The sequence below is a fragment of the Ranitomeya imitator genome, chromosome 1 (assembly GCF_032444005.1).
Source record: "Ranitomeya imitator isolate aRanImi1 chromosome 1, aRanImi1.pri, whole genome shotgun sequence".
Lineage (NCBI taxonomy): Eukaryota > Metazoa > Chordata > Amphibia > Anura > Dendrobatidae > Ranitomeya > Ranitomeya imitator.
In genome coordinates, this window is record NC_091282.1 from 1056545389 (window position 1) to 1056565651 (window position 20263).

At 44.5% G+C, this 20263-nt stretch overlaps 1 protein-coding gene across 1 annotated transcript in view; it reads right to left on the bottom strand.

Annotated features, from left to right (window-relative positions):
• GASK1B (golgi associated kinase 1B) overlaps positions 1 to 18998 on the bottom strand; it is a 183002-nt gene extending 164004 nt beyond the window's left edge. The window contains exon 1 of the mRNA XM_069744130.1: positions 17950 to 18998. Coding sequence (XP_069600231.1) covers positions 17950 to 18847 — 898 coding nt within the window. The 5' untranslated portion in view covers positions 18848 to 18998. The remainder of the gene's footprint in view (positions 1 to 17949) is intronic.
• Between the last annotated feature and the right edge of the window lie 1265 nt (positions 18999 to 20263).

Sequence of the window (20263 nt, forward strand, 5' to 3'; positions counted from 1 at the left end):
GGTTTGAATGAGTCTATGTCCTTGGCCATTCAGATCGGTCGTCGCTTGCGCGAGCGTAAATCTGTGCACCATCTGGCGGTACTGCCTGAGAGTAAACCTGAGCCTATGCAGTGCGACAGGACTATGACTAAAGTAGAACGGCAAGAACACAGACGTCTGAACAGACTGTGTTTCTATTGTGGTGATTCTACTCATGCTATTTCTAATTGTCCTAAACGCACTAGGCGGTTCGATAGCTCTGCCGTTATTGGTACTGTACAGTCCAAATTCCTTTTGTCCATTACCTTAATGTGCTCTTTGTCATCGTATTCTGTCATGGCGTTTGTGGATTCAGGCGCTGCCCTGAATCTGATGGATTTGGATTATGCTAAACGTTGTGGATTTTTCTTGGAGCCTTTGCGGTGTCCTATTCCGTTGAGAGGAATTGATGCTACACCTTTGGCCAAGAATAAGCCTCAGTACTGGGCCCAGCTGACCATGTGCATGGCTCCTGCACATCAGGAAGTTATTCGCTTTCTGGTACTGCATAATTTGCATGATGTGGTCGTGTTGGGGTTGCCATGGCTACAAACCCATAATCCAGTATTGGATTGGAACTCTATGTCGGTAACCAGCTGGGGTTGTCAGGGAGTACATGGTGATGTTCCATTTTTGTCTATTTCGTCATCCATTCCTTCTGACATCCCAGAGTTCTTGTCGGACTTTCAGGATGTATTTGAAGAGTCCAAGTCTGATGCCCTACCTCCGCATAGGAATTGTGATTGTGCTATCGATTTGATTCCTGGTAGTAAATTCCCTAAGGGTCGTTTATTTAATTTGTCCGTACCTGAACACACCGCTATGCGCAGTTATGTGAAGGAGTCCCTGGAGAAGGGACATATTCGCCCATCGTCGTCACCATTGGGAGCAGGGTTCTTTTTTGTAGCCAAGAAGGATGGTTCGCTAAGACCGTGTATTGATTACCGCCTTCTTAATAAGATCACTGTTAAGTTTCAGTATCCCTTGCCATTGATTTCTGACTTGTTTGCTCGGATTAAGGGGGCTAGTTGGTTTACTAAGATTGATCTTCGTGGTGCGTATAATCTGGTGAGAATCAGGCAGGGAGATGAATGGAAAACGGCATTTAATACGCCCGAGGGTCATTTTGAGTATCTGGTGATGCCGTTCGGACTTGCCAATGCTCCATCTGTTTTTCAGTCTTTTATGCATGACATTTTCCGTGAGTATCTGGATAAATTCTTGATTGTTTACTTGGATGACATTTTGATCTTCTCAGATGATTGGGAGTCTCATGTGAAGCAAGTCAGAATGGTTTTCCAGGTACTGCGTGCTAATTCCTTGTTCGTGAAGGGATCAAAGTGTCTCTTCGGTGTGCAGAAAGTTTCATTTTTGGGGTTCATCTTTTCCCCTTCTACTATCGAGATGGATCCGGTTAAGGTTCAGGCCATCCAGGATTGGACTCAGCCGACATCTCTAAAAAGTCTGCAGAAATTCCTGGGCTTTGCTAATTTTTATCGTCGCTTCATCTGTAATTTTTCTAGCATTGCCAGACCATTGACCGATTTGACCAAGAAGGGTGCTGATTTGGTTAATTGGTCTTCTGCTGCCGTGGAAGCTTTTCAGGAGTTGAAGCGTCGTTTTTGCTGTGCCCCTGTGTTGTGTCAACCTGATGTTTCTCTTCCGTTCCAGGTCGAGGTTGATGCTTCTGAGATTGGTGCAGGGGCGGTTTTGTCACAGAGAGGTTCTGGTTGCTCAGTGTTCAAACCATGTGCTTTCTTTTCCAGGAAATTTTCTGCTGCTGAGCGTAATTATGATGTGGGCAACCGAGAGTTGCTGGCCATGAAGTGGGCATTCGAGGAGTGGCGTCATTGGCTTGAGGGTGCTAAGCATCGCGTGGTGGTATTGACTGATCATAAGAACTTGACTTATCTCGAGTCTGCCAAGCGCTTGAATCCTAGACAGGCCCGTTGGTCGTTATTTTTTGCTCGTTTTGATTTTGTGATTTCATACCTTCCGGGCTCTAAAAATGTGAAGGCGGATGCTCTGTCTAGGAGTTTTGTGCCCGACTCTCCGGGGTTATCTGAGCCGGCGAGTATCCTCAAGGAAGGAGTCATTGTGTCTGCCATCTCCCCTGATTTGCGGAGAGTGTTGCAGAAATTTCAGGCTAATAAACCTGATCGTTGTCCGGCCGAGAAACTGTTCGTCCCTGATAGGTGGACTAGTAAAGTTATCTCTGAACTTCATTGTTCGGTGCTGGCCGGTCATCCTGGAATCTTTGGTACCAGGGAGTTGGTTGCTAGATCCTTCTGGTGGCCATCTCTGTCACGGGATGTGCGTGCTTTTGTGCAGTCCTGTGGAATTTGTGCTAGGGCTAAGCCCTGCTGTTCACGTGCCAGTGGGTTGCTTTTGCCCTTGCCGGTCCCGAAGAGGCCTTGGACACATATTTCGATGGATTTCATTTCTGACCTTCCCGTTTCTCAAAAAATGTCGGTCATTTGGGTGGTCTGTGATCGCTTTTCTAAAATGGTCCATCTGGTGCCCTTGGTTAAATTGCCTTCCTCCTCTGATTTGGTGCCTTTGTTCTTCCAGCATGTGGTTCGTTTACATGGCATTCCTGAGAATATTGTTTCTGACAGAGGTTCCCAGTTTGTCTCGAGGTTCTGGCGAGCCTTTTGTGGTAGGATGGGCATTGACCTATCTTTCTCCTCGGCCTTCCATCCTCAGACTAATGGCCAGACCGAACGAACCAATCAGACCTTGGAAACATATCTGAGATGTTTTGTTTCCGCTGACCAGGATGATTGGGTGTCATTTTTGCCGTTGGCTGAGTTCGCCCTTAATAATCGGGCCAGCTCGGCTACCTTGGTCTCTCCATTTTTCTGCAATTCTGGGTTCCATCCTCGTTTCTCTTCAGGACAGGTTGAGTCTTCGGACTGTCCTGGTGTGGATTCTGTGGTGGACAGGTTGCAGCAGATCTGGACTCAGGTAGTGGACAATTTGACCTTGTCCCAGGAGAAGGCTCAGCTTTTCGCTAATCGCAGACGCCGTGTGGGACCCCGACTTCGTGTTGGGGATTTGGTTTGGTTATCTTCTCGTCATATTCCTATGAAGGTTTCCTCTCCTAAATTTAAACCTCGTTTTATTGGTCCGTATAGGATTTCTGAGATTCTCAATCCGGTGTCTTTTCGTCTGACCCTCCCAGACTCCTTTTCCATACATAATGTATTCCATAGGTCGTTGTTGAGGAGATACGTGGCACCTATGGTTCCATCTGTGGAGCCTCCTGCCCCTGTTTTGGTGGAGGGGGAATTGGAGTATATTGTGGAGAAGATTTTGGATTCTCGTGTCTCTAGACGGAAACTCCAGTATCTGGTCAAATGGAAGGGTTATGCTCAGGAAGATAATTCCTGGGTTTTTGCCTCTGATGTCCATGCCCCAGATCTTGTTCGTGCCTTTCATGTGGCTCATCCTGGTCGGCCTGGGGGTTCTGGTGAGGGTTCGGTGACCCCTCCTCAAGGGGGGGGTACTGTTGTGAATTCTGTGGCTGAGTTCACTTCTGTGGTCACAAGTGGTATTGCAGTCTCTGGGCTTCCTCCCTCAGGTGTTTTGGTGAGCTCGTTGGCTGCCTTGCTATTTAGCTCCACCTGAGTCTGTCTTCCTTGCTCCTTGTCAATGTTCCAGTGTTGGATCTGAGCTACTGCATCTTTCCTTGGGCCTGCTGCTCTGCTAGATAAGTGCTTCTAGTTTGTTTTCTGTTTTTTTCTGTCCAGCTTGCTATTGTCTTTTGCTGGAAGTTCTGAGAAGCAGAGGGGTGCACCGCCGTGCTGTTAGTTCGGCACGGTGGGTCTTTTTGCCCCTTTGCGTGGTTTTCGTTTTAGGGTTTTTTGTAGACTGCATAGTTCTCTTTGCTATCCTCGCTGTCTAGAATATCGGGCCTCACTTTGCTGAATCTATTTCATTCCTACGTTTGTCTTTTCATCTTGCTAACAGTCATTATATGTGGGGGGCTGCCTATTCCTTTGGGGTATTTCTCTGAGGTAAGTCAGGCTTGTATTTCTATCTTCAGGCTAGTCAGCTCCTCAGGCAGTGCCGAGTTGCATAGGTAGTTGTTAGGCGCAATCCACTGCTGCTTATAGTTGTGTGAGGATAGATCAGGTACTGCAGTCTACAGAGATTCCACGTCTCAGAGCTCGTCCTATTGTTTTTGGTTATTGCCAGATCTCTGTATGTGCGCTGATTACTGCACGCTGTGTTGCCTGATTGCCAGCCATAACAGGGAGCGTTATTACCACAATCTCTCCAATTTGTTACATAATTAATTTTAGAGACCAAGTCAATCAGACTGTTGTTTAGCATGTTATTCTTAATGAAGGCATCTCTGGAGCAAGATGCACCCAATTCACGCCTCTTAATAAATTAGTCGCAAATGCCAAAAATGTTACTGCAGTCAGAGAAGTGAGTACATTTATGTCATAAATTATGCCACAAAAGTGAATTTTAAAGAATTTTTCTGAGTAGGCATCACCACGCCCCATTTTGCCACAGTTCTTCCTATATAGGTGATGCTGGCTGAGACTGGTGTAAAAATGGCAAACGCCGCAAAATTTTGCAACATTTAAAAGGTGTTTTACACCAGAATTCTGGTGAAAATACCATAATGAATCAGTCCTTGAGAGTTTTCATTGCTCACCATTTGGGTTCATGCAGATCATATTTTAGGTCTGAGTGCGCTCCGACAAAACATCAGACCAAACTTAGTGAATGGGACTATGCACATGTCAGATTTTTTTTTTCTCTGAGCCCGTCTGAGTTAAAAATCACTGCATGCGCTAGATTGATCCAATATTCGGATCACACTCAGTCATGCAAGTCAATGAATCCATGGAAAACATCGGACTGCGCTGTGATAACATCTGAATGTAGTCCGATTTCCACACACTGGCTCAATGGAGAAGATGTAGATTTTTATTTTCTAAATCTTCTCCTCCTTTAGAGAATTGGATCACACTATGGTGAGAGTTGTGATTTACATAATCAATCCGATTCTTTCTGATGAAAGAAAATAAGATTGTCTGTACCTGCCCTTTTTATCATCTCTACTTGTTGTCAAGGAATTAAAAAATTCTAGTTTAGGCTGAGAGGCTGAAAACTCCATAGAATTAAAGGGAATCTGTCAGCAGTTTTTCTCTATGTAATCTGAAGACAGCATGAGGTTGGGTTTACAATACAGATTTCAGCATTGCTTCTCTTATTAAGCTTTGTGGTTTTGCTTGCTTGCAATGGTTGTTTTAACACCAGGATCTTATTGCTGGGACACAGCAGCTTGTGCATCCTAGACTAGTCCTACATGCTGTCTCCTGTGATAGGCACTAGTGATGAGCGAAGGTGCTCAGATATCATGTTATCAGAGCATGCTCAGGTGATATCCGAGTTTCTTTGGCGTGACCGAATAATATGTTTGAGTCCTTGCTGCTGCATCATTCATGGCTGTTAGACAGCTGCAACACATGTGGGGATTGCTAAGCAAACAGGTAATCCCTGAATGTGTTGTGGCTGTCTAACAGCCATGAATCATGCAGCCGCTAAGACTCCAACATATTATTCGGCCACCCCAAAAATTCTCAGATATCACCTGTCCATGTGTGAGTCGTTGCTGCGCTCTTGTGGTAATTTTGCTCTGCCGTCCACTCTTGGGAATGTTCACCACTGTTCCATGTTTTTGCAATTTGTGGATAATAGCTCTGACTGTGGTTTGCTGGAGTCTCAAAGCATTTGAAATGGCTATATAACATTTTCCAGACTAATAGATCTCAATTACTTTGTTTCTCCTTTGTTCCAGAATTTCTTTAGGTTGCGGCATGATGTTAGCTTTTGAGGTTCTTTTGGTCTACTTCTCACTGTCAGGCAGGTCCTATTTAAGTGATTTCTTGATTGAGAACAGGTGTGGCAGTAATCAGGCCTGGGTGTGGATAGGGAATTTGAACTCAGTTTCCCAAATATGTAATAAACCACAGTTAATTTATCTTTTAAGAAGGGGCAATCACTTTTTTAAACAGGGCCCTGTAGGTTTGGATTTCTTTTTCCCTTAATAATAAAGACCTTAATTTAAAAACTGCAGTTTGTGTTTACTTGTGTTTTTTTGTCTAATATTTTAATTTGTTTGGTAATGTGAAAGATTTAAGTGTAACAAACATGCAAAATAATAGGAAATCAGGAAGGGGGAAAACACTCTTTCACACTAATGTATGTATAAGCTTAGTTGGAAGTGACGTAGCTATAATAGGTGCCAGAGCAGATATACAGTGAGGGAAATATGTATTTGGTCCCTTGCTGATTTTGTATGTTTGCCCACTGACAAAGGCATGAACAGTCTATAATTTTAAGGGTAGGTTAATTTTAACATTTGAGAGATACAATATCAAAAATAAAATCCAGAAAATCACATTGCATAAATTATATAAATTTATTTCCATTTTGCAGTGAGAAATCAGTATTTGATCCCTCTGAAAAACAAAACTTAATATTTGGTGGCAAAACTCTTGTTGGCAAGCACAGCAGTCAGACTTTTCTTGTAGTTGATGATGAGGTTTGTGCACATCAGGAGAAATTTTGGTTCACTCCTCTTTGCAGATCATCTCTAAATCATTAAGATTTTGAGGCTGCCGATTGGCAACTCGGAGCTTCAATTCACTCCATTAGTTTTCTATGAGATTAAGGTCTGGAGTCTGGCTAAGCCACACGTGACCTTAATTTGCTTCTTTTTGTGCCACTCCTTTGTTGCCTTGGCTGTATGTTTTGGATCATTGTCTTGCTGGAAGACCCAGCCATGACCCATTTTTAATGTCCTGGCAGAGGGAAGGAGGTTATTACTCAGAATTTTGCGGTACATGGCTCCATCCATTCTGCCATTGATGCGGTGAAGTAGTCCTGTGCCCTTAGCAGAGAAGCACCCCCAAAATCTAATGTTTATACCTCAATGCTTGACAGTGGGGATGGTGTTCTTTGGGTCATAGGCAGCATTTCTCTTCCTTCAAACACGGCGAGTTGAGTTAATGCCAAAGACCTCAATTTTTGTCTCATCTGACCACAGCACCTTCTTCCAATCACTCACAGAATCATTCAGGTGTTCATTGGAAAGACAGGCCTGCACATGTGCCTTCTTGAGCAAGGGGACCTTGTGGGCACTGCAGGATTTGAAACCTTTACGGCATAATGTGTCACTAATGGATTTCTTGGTCACCGTGGTCCCAGCTGCCTTGAGATCATTAACAAGTTCCTCCATGTAGTTTTAGGCTTATCTTATGGCCCCTGTGCCATTGGACCTGACCAGACAGCCCCCCCAGGTGAGTATAATAAAACGTATTTCTCTTATCTTGCAGGTTGGATCAGGGGTTTATCTACAGCATTATAAAATGCTGTAGATAAGCCGTGAAAGGGGGTGGCCATATCTTATAACGGCCAAAAGAGCTGACTGGTTCCCTTTAAAATTATAGACTGTTCATGTCTTTATCAGTGGCCAAACTTCCAAAATCAGCAAGGGATCAAATACTTATTTCCCCCACTGTATCATTGGTGGAGCCTGACAAGCCATAGGTGGGGCCCAACAGGTAAGAGGGCCCATTTACATCTCCAAAGCAGAGGGAAATGATAATCTATTGAACTGTAAAGTGCCCATTTAATTGTCTAAGTCAGTAGCAGGCGGATTATTTAGGAGCGCTGGAAGAGTAGCCCCAGTGTGAGAAGCGTATAGAGTACCGCCGCAGCTGCAGCTGAACACCTCCGAAGGAGAAAAGAAACAGGAAAATGGGTAGAACTCGGTTAAGGGAACGCCGAAAGGAAACTCTGACACAGAATAGGGTTACGCCAAAATGCGCTTCGACGGAAGTACCGTCTTCATCAGGTGGACGTCCACCTGATGAAGACGGTACTTCCGTCAAAACGCGTTGTGGCTTAACCCCATTCTGTGTCAGAGTTTCCTTTCGGCGCTCCCTTAAACGAGTTCCACCCATTTTACCATTTAATTGTCGGGCACAGGAGCCATCTTTTGTCTGTGTTCACCAGTGGTGCAAAGCTTGCAATCACACCCAGGCCCTAGAGCCTAGGGGGGGCCAAAAGGTCCCTCTTCCCATTATAAAAAGATTATTACTATTAAATATTTGTTATAGTTGGGGCCCTTTTGGAGATTTTGCATTGGGGCCCACAATCTTTAAGATATGTCACTGTTGGGCATATAGTTCTACTACGATGTTTCTCAGAATATAAGTAGGAGGATTGGCTTGCAATTATCAGCCTTATCAGCCTTTAATGATGCATTCCAATGGCTTGATACAAGCACTGCCCCAGCTCACAAGGATGAAGGCATAGCGAACACGTTCTCAGAATTCCTTTTAATATCAGTAGACAATATGAACAGAACATATTCTGAGAAAAGTCTATGTGGATGGTTAGCTACATTTTACACTGCCATTTACTATTCAAAATGCAGGTTTAGCAGTATAGTATTTTACCAATCGCTATTTTGTTTGTTTACAAAAAACAGACCTAGTGCTCTGATGCCCAAATCATATAAAAAGGAGTCATCCGCTTTGGATAACCCTTTAGTAATGACAAACTGGTGGAGCAAGCCTTTCACGGTCAATGCTCCATTCTAGCAGGACATCTCAGTGTCCCATTCCTCGGTCTTGTAGAGCTAGCAGTGATTGATCAGAAAGTTATCATGTATTTTCACAGGTTTACAGCGACAGAGGGGAGCCAGAAGACTGCATTGTGATTCCACATACTCCTGCACTGATTAGAAGCACTTCACCATCATATTAAACGGTGAAGGTTTCTGTTAGCAGTGTACGGGTTAAATCTGTTCAGTTGAGTCTCTGAAGCGTTTCTGCTTTGATGATCTCAGCTATTCAGTTTTGGCCACTCCCCTCGGCTACTCATACTGTGTATTCTTTTACAACTACTCCCCACTTCCGTGGGTGGGGGAGGGCACATATAAGGGCTCATTCAGGAGTTCAGCAAGGTGCATGGCCCTGACATCCTTACCATCAGAACTAATCTGGGGAGCAGGAATGTCACGACTCCTGGGTATTACTGCTGCGAGGAGAGCTGCGCACCACAGCAAGGGAGCTGAGAGCAGAGAACTCACCTGGTACCAAACAGGTCCTGAACCACGTGACAGGGAAGGAGGTGGTCAAGGGGGGCGCCAGATGCCAGGATGCAGAGGAGACGATATACACTGGAGAGTAGTTAAATGTGCTAAGATCAGAACCAGGAGATAATGAGGTAACCGAGGGGTGAGACGGAGGAACAGTCAGAAAGGGAGCCAAATGTCAGAAAGCCAACAGAACAAACAAGCAGAGTAATGCACGGAGAGTAAATCAAGCGAGTGCAAACACTCAAGGGGTCAGACACACAGACTAAACGAAAGTATAGCTGATAGTGAATCCTAGTTTGGAGTGTGTATAAATACCCCTCCCAGATGCAAAGAGAGGCCAGCAATATTAACCCTGAGAGCAGGACATGAACCATGTCCTATACCATGACAAGGAATAGCTAGGACGCCCCTAGCTTTAAAGATAGAGAAGGATCCCCTAGCACCGGGATATCAAACTACAGTCACATGACATGTATCCTGTGAATATTGGGATTACTATGTAATAATTAAAGCAGTCCAGCATTTTTTTTCAGTGCTGTAGTGGTGCACCTAATGTAAGTTCCCTGTCCCTAGCATTATACTTACCAGCGACTTACTTTAGCTGTTCCCAGTGCCGCTAATGTCCTGCGCTGTCATCTTGTGACTGCAACTTCTGACTGACCGAAAGCCAGAGGTCATAGTCACGAGTAGGGTTGAGCGAAACGGGTCGGCCACTTTCAGAAGTCGCCGACTTTTGGCAAAGTCGGGTTTCATGAAACCCGACCCGACCCCTGTGTGGGGTCGGCCATGAAGTCGGCGATCTTCTGAATGTGGTATCGAAATTCCGATCCAGATTTCCGATATGTTTGCAATATCGGAAATTGGTATCGGAATCCATATTTAATGTAAAATAAAGAATTAAAACAAAAAATATCGCTATACTTACCCTCTGACGCACCCTGGTACTAACCGGGAACCTTCCTTCCTTCGAATCAGCGCTTCCAGGACCTTGCGGTGACGTCGCGGCTTGTGATTGGTCGCGCGGCCGCCCATGTGACCGCTCGCGCGACCAATCACAAGCCGCGACGTCACCGCGACGTCACGCAAGGTCCTGCAAGCGCTGATTCTTAGGAAGGAAGGCTGCTGGAAAGAAGCAGGGCGCGTCCGAGGGTGAGTATATACCTAACAGGAATATACATTCTGCATGTGTTTCAGGTATACTCTCCGAATTTGTCCTCTCCTGGCTCCGATTTTCTGGTCACAGCTCCTCCAAAATTGTGTCTTTCTGAGCATTATAGAGTGTGTTGTCCTTTGGTGCTGTCCATGTGATCACTGTAAACTATATTTCCCATAACCCCTTCCTACCTCTCGAGGCTCCCTGCTCTTCCCAATGTACAGAATAGGCTAGTTTCACATTTGTGGTTAAGTCCGCAGCATATCGTCCGCAAAAATGCATGCAAACGTCTGGTAACGCAGCGTTTATTATCCGCATCAGCTTACACATAATGGTAAAAATAATGCAGCGTTTGCATGCGTTTTACATGTGTTTGCGCTTTTTATGCGCATGCGTTTGGTATTTCCAGGAGGGTGTGTCTTTAATGGGCATGTCTTAATCAGTTCCTGGACATGCGCAGTCCGAAGTACGCAAGTGCATCAAACGCATGCGTACGCAAAGACATGTGTACGCATGCGTTCCCATAGACAGTAATGTGTTTTTTTGCCGCATTCCTTGCGCTAACAACCGCATACGTTTCTAGGCGGTAAATTGACGCCTCTAAAATTACTACATGCTGCGTTTACCGTGCCAAACCGCAGACGACAAAACGACGCATGCGTCTTCAAACGCAGCAAAACGCAACCGATCGCAGACACATGCGTCCCTAATGTTACATATAGGTAAATACAACGCATGCGGATAATTGCGGAAGAAACGCTGCGAACACAACCGCAAATGTGAAACCGGCCTTACATTAGCTTCTCCACCAAACTTCTCTGTGATCTGCTAATGGCTCCCAGAGCAGAGCTGACAGGAGGAGACATGGCGCTGTGCATAGTTGCTAATATTATCAAAAAACATTCATGTCTATTCGTAACACTCTAGGTAATGATTTCTAATCTTCGTCCTACCATTTTTGCATGTGTTTTAAAGGGACACTGTCACCTGAATTTGGAGGGAACAATCTTCAGCCATGGAGGCGGGGTTTTGGGGTTTTTGATTCACCCTTTCCTTACCCGCTGGCTGCATGCTGGCTGCAATATTGGATTGAAGTTCATTCTCTGTCCTCCATAGTACACGCCCGCGCAAGGCAAGATTGCCTTGTGCAGGCATGTACTACGGAGGACAGAGAATGAACTTCAATCCAATATTGCAGCCAGCATGCAGCCAGCGGGTAAGGAAAGGGTGAATCAAAAACCCCAAAACCCCGCCTCCATGGCTGAAGATTGTTCCCTCCAAATTCAGGTGACAGTGTCCCTTTAAGTATATTCTCCCAATTTGTCCTCTCCTGGCTCCAAAAAGGGTCTTTTTTGCCCATAGCAGTCAATCACAGTGTAATGTTCATTTAATCACAGCTGTTTAGAAAATGAAAGCTGATCTCTGATTGGTTGTTGTGGGCAGCGTCGGACTGGGGCACCGGGACACCGGAGAATCCTCCGGTGGGCCCCGCCCCCTGGCCCTGCCTGCCTCCTTCATTTGTCCCTGCACAGTGCCCAGGCGCAGGCTGCCTCATTCACGCTCGCATAGTGTGTGTGATCCTCATGTCCTGTGTGAGAGAAGTGCAGCCGCGCTGCAGCTCCTTCTCCACACACACACATCACATGACATCACATCACCACCACACCACACTAGTAATAAATAATGGACCAGTCCATCACCATTCATTACGGCGCGCTCTCAGTGCTGGGCTGGCTGCAGACAGTGCAGTGGCTAGACTGTCTGCAGCCGCTGCAGTGCCGACTGTGCGCTACTGGCTGCCTGGCTGCTAGCATGCCATTGAGAGCAGGCAGCCCGTGCGCAGCGATTCGCCGCTCAGCAGACCCGGCCACGGCACCACCCCTCACCCCACCAGCACCAGTCAGGAGCGAGTAACTCAGTCTCAGTCACATGACTCCATGAGCCATTGCATTTGCATACATACATTTGCATGATGAGCATCATCCTTCTTCTCAACTCCGCCTCCTCTTCTAGTTCTGTGGTCTGGTTGGACTACGGTATTCTAATGCTGATTGGCTGGCCTGACATGCAGCCAATCAGCATTAGTTTTGCTTTGTGTGACCTCACAGGTCACAGCACAGAGTGAGCTGTGCTGTGATTGGTCGACTGTCCTCCTGCCCAAGCAGCACAGGCGCACTGAGTCCTGCACCATCATTCATAGTCGGAGTCGGAGAGGCTGCAGTGCTGCCTGTAGCTGATGGTTGAGAATTTCCTGTCTTAGTGAGTCACTATTGTAATAAATCAATGTACTAATGTATGTAACAGTATGTGAGTAAAATATGCCTGCAGGCTGCAGCAGTAGACAGCCACTGAGACAGTTATTATGGGAGGCCCCCCCGGCCCCTGCAATCTAAAGCAGTGACACAAGGTGGAGGTCTGGGGGGCCCCCCATAGAAAATTTCTAATTTCCTGTGGTCCCCCTTCCCCACTGTCTCCTAATTTACTGTGGGGCCCGGTCACCTCTCCCACCATTTCACCTCTGAGGAAGGGCCCCAAAGGGGCACACAGGGGGCCCTCAAGAAATTAGGTGACAGTCAGTGGGGAGGGGGTCCTCAGGAAATCAGATGACGTGACACAGTGAGGAAGGCAATATACTACGTGGCTGTGCAATATACTACATGGCTCTGTGCTGTATATACTACGTGGCTGGGCAATATACTATGTGGCTCTGTGCTGTATATACTACGTGGCTGGGCAATATACTATGTGGCTCTGTGCTGTATATAATACGTGGCTCTTTGCAATATACAACGTGGCTCTGTGCTGTATATACTACATGGCTCTGTGCTGTATATACTACGTGGCTCTGTGCTGTATACTACGTGGCTGGGCAATATACTACGTGGCTGTGCAATATACTACGTGGCTCTGTGCTGTATATACTACGTGGCTCTGTGCTGTATACAACGTGGCTGGGCAATATACTACGGGGCTCTGTGCTGTATACTACGTGATTGGCAATATACTACGTGGGCGGCTGGCAAATATACTACGTCACTGGGCAATATACTACGTAGCTGGGCAATATACTACGTAGCTGGGCAATATAGTACATCACTGGGCAATATACTACGTGGCTGGGCAATATACTACGTCACTGGGCAATATACTACGTGGCTGGGCAATATACTACGTCACTGGGCAATATACTACGTGGCTGGGCAATATACTACGTAGCTGGGCAATATACTACGTAGCTGGCAATATAGTACGTCACTGGGCAATATACTACGTGGCTGGGCAATATACTACGTGGCTGGGCAATATACTATGTGGCTGGGCAATATACTACGTCACTGTTCAATATACTACGTGGCTCTGTGCTGTATACTACGTAGCTGGGCAATATACTACGTGGCTGTGCAATATACTACGTGGCTCTGTGCTGTATATACTACGTGGCTCTGTGCTGTATACAACGTGGCTGGGCAATATACTACGGGGCTCTGTGCTGTATACTACGTGATTGGCAATATACTACGTGGGCGGCTGGCAAATATACTACGTCACTGGGCAATATACTACGTAGCTGGGCAATATACTACGTAGCTGGGCAATATAGTACATCACTGGGCAATATACTACGTGGCTGGGCAATATACTACGTCACTGGGCAATATACTACGTGGCTGGGCAATATACTACGTCACTGGGCAATATACTACGTGGCTGGGCAATATACTACGTAGCTGGGCAATATACTACGTAGCTGGCAATATAGTACGTCACTGGGCAATATACTACGTGGCTGGGCAATATACTACGTGGCTGGGCAATATACTATGTGGCTGGGCAATATACTACGTCACTAGGCAATATACTACGTGGCTGGGCAATATACTACGTGGCTGGGCAATATACTACGTCACTGGGCAATATACTACGTGGCTGGGCAATATACTATGTGGCTGGGCAATATACTACGTGGCTGGGCAATATACTACGTGGCTGGGCAATATACTACGTCACTGGGCAATATACTACGTAGCTGGGCAATATACTACGTAGCTGGGCAATATACTACGTAGCTGGGCAATATACTACGTGCCTGGGCAATATACTACGTCACTGGGCAATATACTACGTTATGTAGCTGGGCAATATACTACGTCTACGTCACTGGGCAATATACTACGTGGCTGGTTAATATACTACGTGGACAGTTACATGCATATTCTAGAATACCCGATGCGTTACAATCGGGCCACCATCTAGTAGTACTAATAAAATGTGCTATGTTTTTGTTTCACTACTCAAATATTTAAAAAAATGGACGTTTGGTCTTGCCGTCATCATACTGATGAGCCGAATGATATTGCAAGGTAATTTTTTCACAAAATGCTCAAAAAAAAACAACTTTTTTTTTCCCACAATTTCACTGAACTTGGAACATGTTTCCCTTTTTCAAGTACACTATGTGTAAAAATCAATGGTGTCATTCAAAAGTTCAACTCGCCCTGCAAAAAACAAGTCCTCATATGTCTAATATCAGACCTGGGCAAAGTGCGGACCGCGGGCCACATGCGGCTCTGGCTGCCTGTCTCTGTCCGTCCCACGTACCAAGACAGCCGTGTGACAGGGCCGCGTGCTCAAATTAGATTCAAGTTCCATTTGTGGGACTTCGACTTTAAGGAAATGTACCTTGAAAGTATTTATTGTTGTCAAAGTATTGGAGTGTTTCTTTAGTTTGTTATTTATACATTAAGTTAAATTGGTTATTTATTGGTTAATAAACACTACGTTTGATATTACATCATTTTGCAACATAATTGGTATTATTTCTATATAACTGCGTGGTGGGCCCCAAGAATGATTTTTCTCTGGTGGGCCCAAGGTACTCCAGTCCGACGCTGGTTGTGGGCAACAAAGACAGTTTATCTAATAGACAATATAGATAAATGAGGTTCTGTATATATGTAGGGGTGTCTATTATCACAAACATGAACTTCAAGCTTTCAATGAGAAAAACATTGGTGGTTTAGTAGCTGATACTTCTCTCTATCACACAGCTGAGCAGTGAAGCCAGAAAGGAAGATTGGTAATGTTTGCCCCCTCCAGAGAAACTATTTGCACCTGGTGCAGTAAGAAGGGTGCAATCATGCATGTGCCAAAAGACACCAACTGCAGAATAACTGGTTTCTACTGAGCTTGTGCAACCTTGTCATGCCAGAACTACAGAACATATCTATCGGAAACAAGGTAGGTAAGAGCCTAAGATTTCTGAGTTTTCAGGGAGTAGCAAGCACCTTTGGCAACTGATTGTTTTTGACAACTGGCTGCAGGAGCGTCCTTCCACTGCTTTGCCCAGGGTTTCCAATCATCCACAAATTTCAGGACAGTCAGTAAAAATATGGCATTTCTTTCCTCTCTCCGTAAAATTTTTTTGACTTGTCCGTGATTCTTTTGAAGCTGGAGACTTGTACAGATTTTTATGACATTTTTACAGTTCACAGTGAAGCAGCTGATGTCTTCATATCAGAATTATGGGCTGTAGACATGTATCACTTATCATAATGATTTATTATGGTCATGTAATGTGTTCATAAAAAAGTTGGCTGTCCGAGATTTTTCGAGAAGCTGTCCAGAAATATATAAAAAACAAAGTTGGCAACCCTGGCTATGTCTGCTGGAGGACAGCAAAAATACTACTTCCCAACCCATGACTAAGGGTACCGTCTCACAGTGGCACTTTGGTTGCTACGACGGCACGATCTGTGACGTTCCAGCGATATCCTTACGATCTCGCTGTCTGACACGCTACTGCGATCAGGGACCCCGCTGAGAATCATATGTCGTAGCAGATCGTTTGAAACTTTCTTTCGTCGTCTAGTGTCCCGCTGTGGCGGCATGATCGCATCGTGTAACAAAGGTGTGCACGATATTGTATACGATGTGCGCATAGTAACCAACAGCTTCTACATCGCAAACACGTCATGAAATTATCGCTCCAGCATCGTGCATTGTGAAGTGTGACCGCAGTCTACGACGCCTGAGCGATAATGGAGCGATGCTGGAGCGTCACGGATCGTGCCGTCGTAGCGACCAAAGTGCCACTGTGAGACGGTACCTTAAGTATAATTTCCTCAGTTAACAGATTGCTTCAGAAACAGCAGGAAATCCTGTAGACTGACATTGTAAGCAAGTTTATCTCTTGCTTATCAATCAATTTTAAGCTTATTGTCCTCTAAATGCTAAGCCATGTTCACATGTGACAGATGAGTGATCAAAGTACAGTGCAGTGCAAATAAGGTTGATTTCACAAGTCTGACATTCAAGGTTCGAAAACGCAACAGATTTTCAGCAAATTTGTTGTGAATTTTAATTGTTCTGATATGGTAGCAGAGATTAAGTCAAATATATCACAGCTGTATTTAAAGCTGACTTTGGAGCGTTCAAACGTGGCTTTGTCAAACTTTGACTTGTACAGAGCAGCAACAAAAAAAATCCATAAAATTCTTTTGGGCTAATCTTCCATATGATACTTTTTTTTTTCTGGCAAATTTATTTGTACGCAAACTCAAATGTGGGTCAGAGTATACATTGGTATACTTGCAGTAATAGTGTGGTGGAAGCTATTTCATACAATGGTATACAGTAATAAATTGTATGCTGCACCGTATACTTTTTCCCAGTGTAAATCTAATGGCATTTCCTACTGTATGGGCTTCGCAAGGGACAAAGTGGTCTAGGACTTTATTCGTAAAAAATATATATATATTGCAAGATACACTTATTTTTGCTGTGGCCCTCTGTATAAAAAGTCATTGTCTGCTCTGCTCTTTTCTATACAGGGGAAACATGGCATACCGAATTAAACTCTTCCAGGCATACCAGGACAATAGTTTTAGCATCCATTATGTAAATTGAACCTTATGGATAGGTTGAACAAAAAAACGATGGATGAAAAACTCTTATCAAATTCATCTGTTTTTTTCATGTATGCTCAAAACAAAACCTAAAAACATCTTTTTAGAATATTTTTTATTGTTGTCAGTAACTTTCATTACTTCAAGTTACCCAATGTAACTTTTTATACTAAAAAGTGTAAAATTTATGATAATAGTGATAAATACTCAATGACAAAACAGAGAAACACTCCAACTTCAAGATGAGTAACACTTGATCTATCACACATATCATTCAGTCCATATTCATTTATATTAAGTGTTAAATGTGTAAATTGTCCCAGAAATCATTTAATTTGCAAAAGAAGATAAAATAAATTCTGACATATAGTCCTGACTCCCTAGAAAATATCACTTTCCCTAATCTAAAGGGATAATCTTTGTCTTTTATCTCCTGCCAACATACCAGATTAGCTATTTGGAACTTTATAAAAGCTGCTGTAATAGAAGCCATATCCTATGACACCAGCTTTCCCATATGCAAAAATAAACAGGAAACAACATTATTTTTTTACTCCCGAATTCTAGAAGGATTTTATGCTCTTGTATCCTTTTTTTGTGAGCAAACCTCAGCACTTAGATATGTGAATTAATCTGAGATAATGCATGGAAGGGTCTAAATGTAGATTTAACAGGTGGCAGTAACACATCTAATTCAGGAAACCAGAGACACATTACAATAGAACAATACATCCTCTTACCTTGGGCAAACTCAAACTTTCTGCTCACAGATGGCAGAGTTCGGTTAAGCCCCAGTATCCGATCCAAGTGGAAAGCAAACACTTCACTCATGTCCAAGGGTCTTCTAACAAGACCACAAATTCCTTGGCACCCTGAGAATGGTGTGGATGGAGCAGGCTTTTTCCAGGACGGGTTTTCATACATGAGAAATGCTTGGTTAGAAGGCAACTGTGTAATTCTCTGTATTCTTGAGTCAGCTAGGAACCTCATTGCCCTGATGTCTTCATCACTAAACCAAGGAGGGGCACGATCACTGTAAATCCGAATGTTGCTCTGGTGATTATCCCCCCTTGCATCCCTCAATATGTTTGCCCCTGTGTCTCCAGCTTTCTGAGTGGGGGATCCTTCATGTGTATACTTTTTCATATGTTTGTCCTCCAGTCTACCAGTGTCTTGCTGCATCCTATAGCCCAACTCATGCTGTCCAACAACCCCAAATTTTCTCCTCTTCTTTGGTCTCACTGTTCCCCTAATGTTGGCTGGTTTGCTCCTCTTGGACCTCAAAGTGATATACACAACATTTGGCTGAAGTGTTGTAGAACTGTTTAGAGCGCCTCCAAGTGGCTGGGAATTTTCAACATAAAAAGTATTTTGTTCCAAAAAGTTCCTATGCTGCTCAGAAACTCCATCTCCATCTGCCTGATCAGTCCTCCTAGGATTTTTATAGTGTGGGAAAAAATTACCTGCCTGGGTTACGACAAAAATGCCATAGAGCAGACAAGCAGTGCAGACCAGCAGCAGATTCCTTCTGCTCTTGGGACGTCTCCCAGCCCAAGTCCTAAAAATCCAGGAGCAGAATAATAGTATGAATGAGCCTCCAAGTGTTCCTGGGCGAGTAGAGGTCATCTCTCCAGGCATCCTACATAGTGACAGCTGCTAAAAAGCTGGGATCTCCTGCTGGGACCTTGCATGCTGCTTAGAAATACTGGATGCAGCAATGGAAGTAGACTGTGTTGAGCCTGAGAAGAGGAATGTGACTGTGACCCTGCACTGCACAGAGACTTCTATCAACCACTAGGGAAGTGAATGAATGGAGACAACTGTGTAAACACAGAGAGGAGGAGATCTCCAGTGCAAATGTCAGGGGGCTGCCTGCCTAGCAATTGTTACAGGGAGCTCTTCTCTGTCTTGCCAGCAAATGACTCTGTGTATTAAGAGTTAATTCCTCAGCTCATGATGAGTATCCTCCTAGAAAACTATGGGCTAAGAGCTGACAGTACCCATTATATAAGAGCCTAGGAATTCCTGAGAGAATTAGAAACATGCTTATGCTTTATTATACTTAGATGAAAACAATGTCGAAGCACCCCAACGCCCTTATTTCCTAGTAAGCGTCTTAAATGACTATGTGCATACGTTTTTTTAGTTTTGCTTGAGCTGGTCTACTCCCCCCCAAAAAAAAATCACCTGAAAAAATGCTCAAAAAACACTTTTAAGACTAATTTGAATGTCACAAAAAAACTGTGTGCCTATAGCCTGATGACAGGCCACAATGTTTAGTTCATTTCTGGTCCATAAAGGGCTGTAGGTCATGTCCTGCAATGGATGCCGGATGTGGTTGCTGGTCCTGTCTGATCGGTGCTGTATATTGTTAGTTCTGGCTTGTAAATTCCCTCAGAGCTGTAATATGTGAAGTGGAAATATTGTATTCTAGCTGTAGTCAGCAGCTGAGCAATCATCTGTTCACTGACTGCCTCCTTATTCTCTGGGTGTGGGCAGCAAGGAAAGGAAACACCGTGAACATTGTCACTGTGTTATGTACAGTGAGACTTGCGACTGATGCACAGTTATTTAAGCCGTTCACATCTGCAAACACAGGCAAAAATCTTGAAAAAAAAAATTATATATATATATATATATATACACACATATACATATTACTGTGCAAAAACTTTAGGCAAGTGTGGATAAATAATGATGCACAGTAAGAATGCTTAAAATGAAAGTGTTAACCCATTTACAGACTATGACGTATAGGTATCATGTGCCCCTAACAGCCGCGAGTGGAATCGCAATCCACCAGCGGCTGTTAACATGTTAACTTATCAGTCTCTGACAGCGGCCGGAAGCGTGTCACTAAGGCTACGTTCACATTAGCGTTGCGCCGCCGTGCGTCGGCGACGCAACGCGCGACGCACGCTAAAACGAAAATCGAAAATCGGACGCACAGAAAATGCTACAAGTAGCGTTTTCTTGCGTCCGACGCTAGCGTCGGAAACGACGCACGTGGCGAAAAACGCCACCAAAACGACGCACGCGTCCCCTATGTTAAAC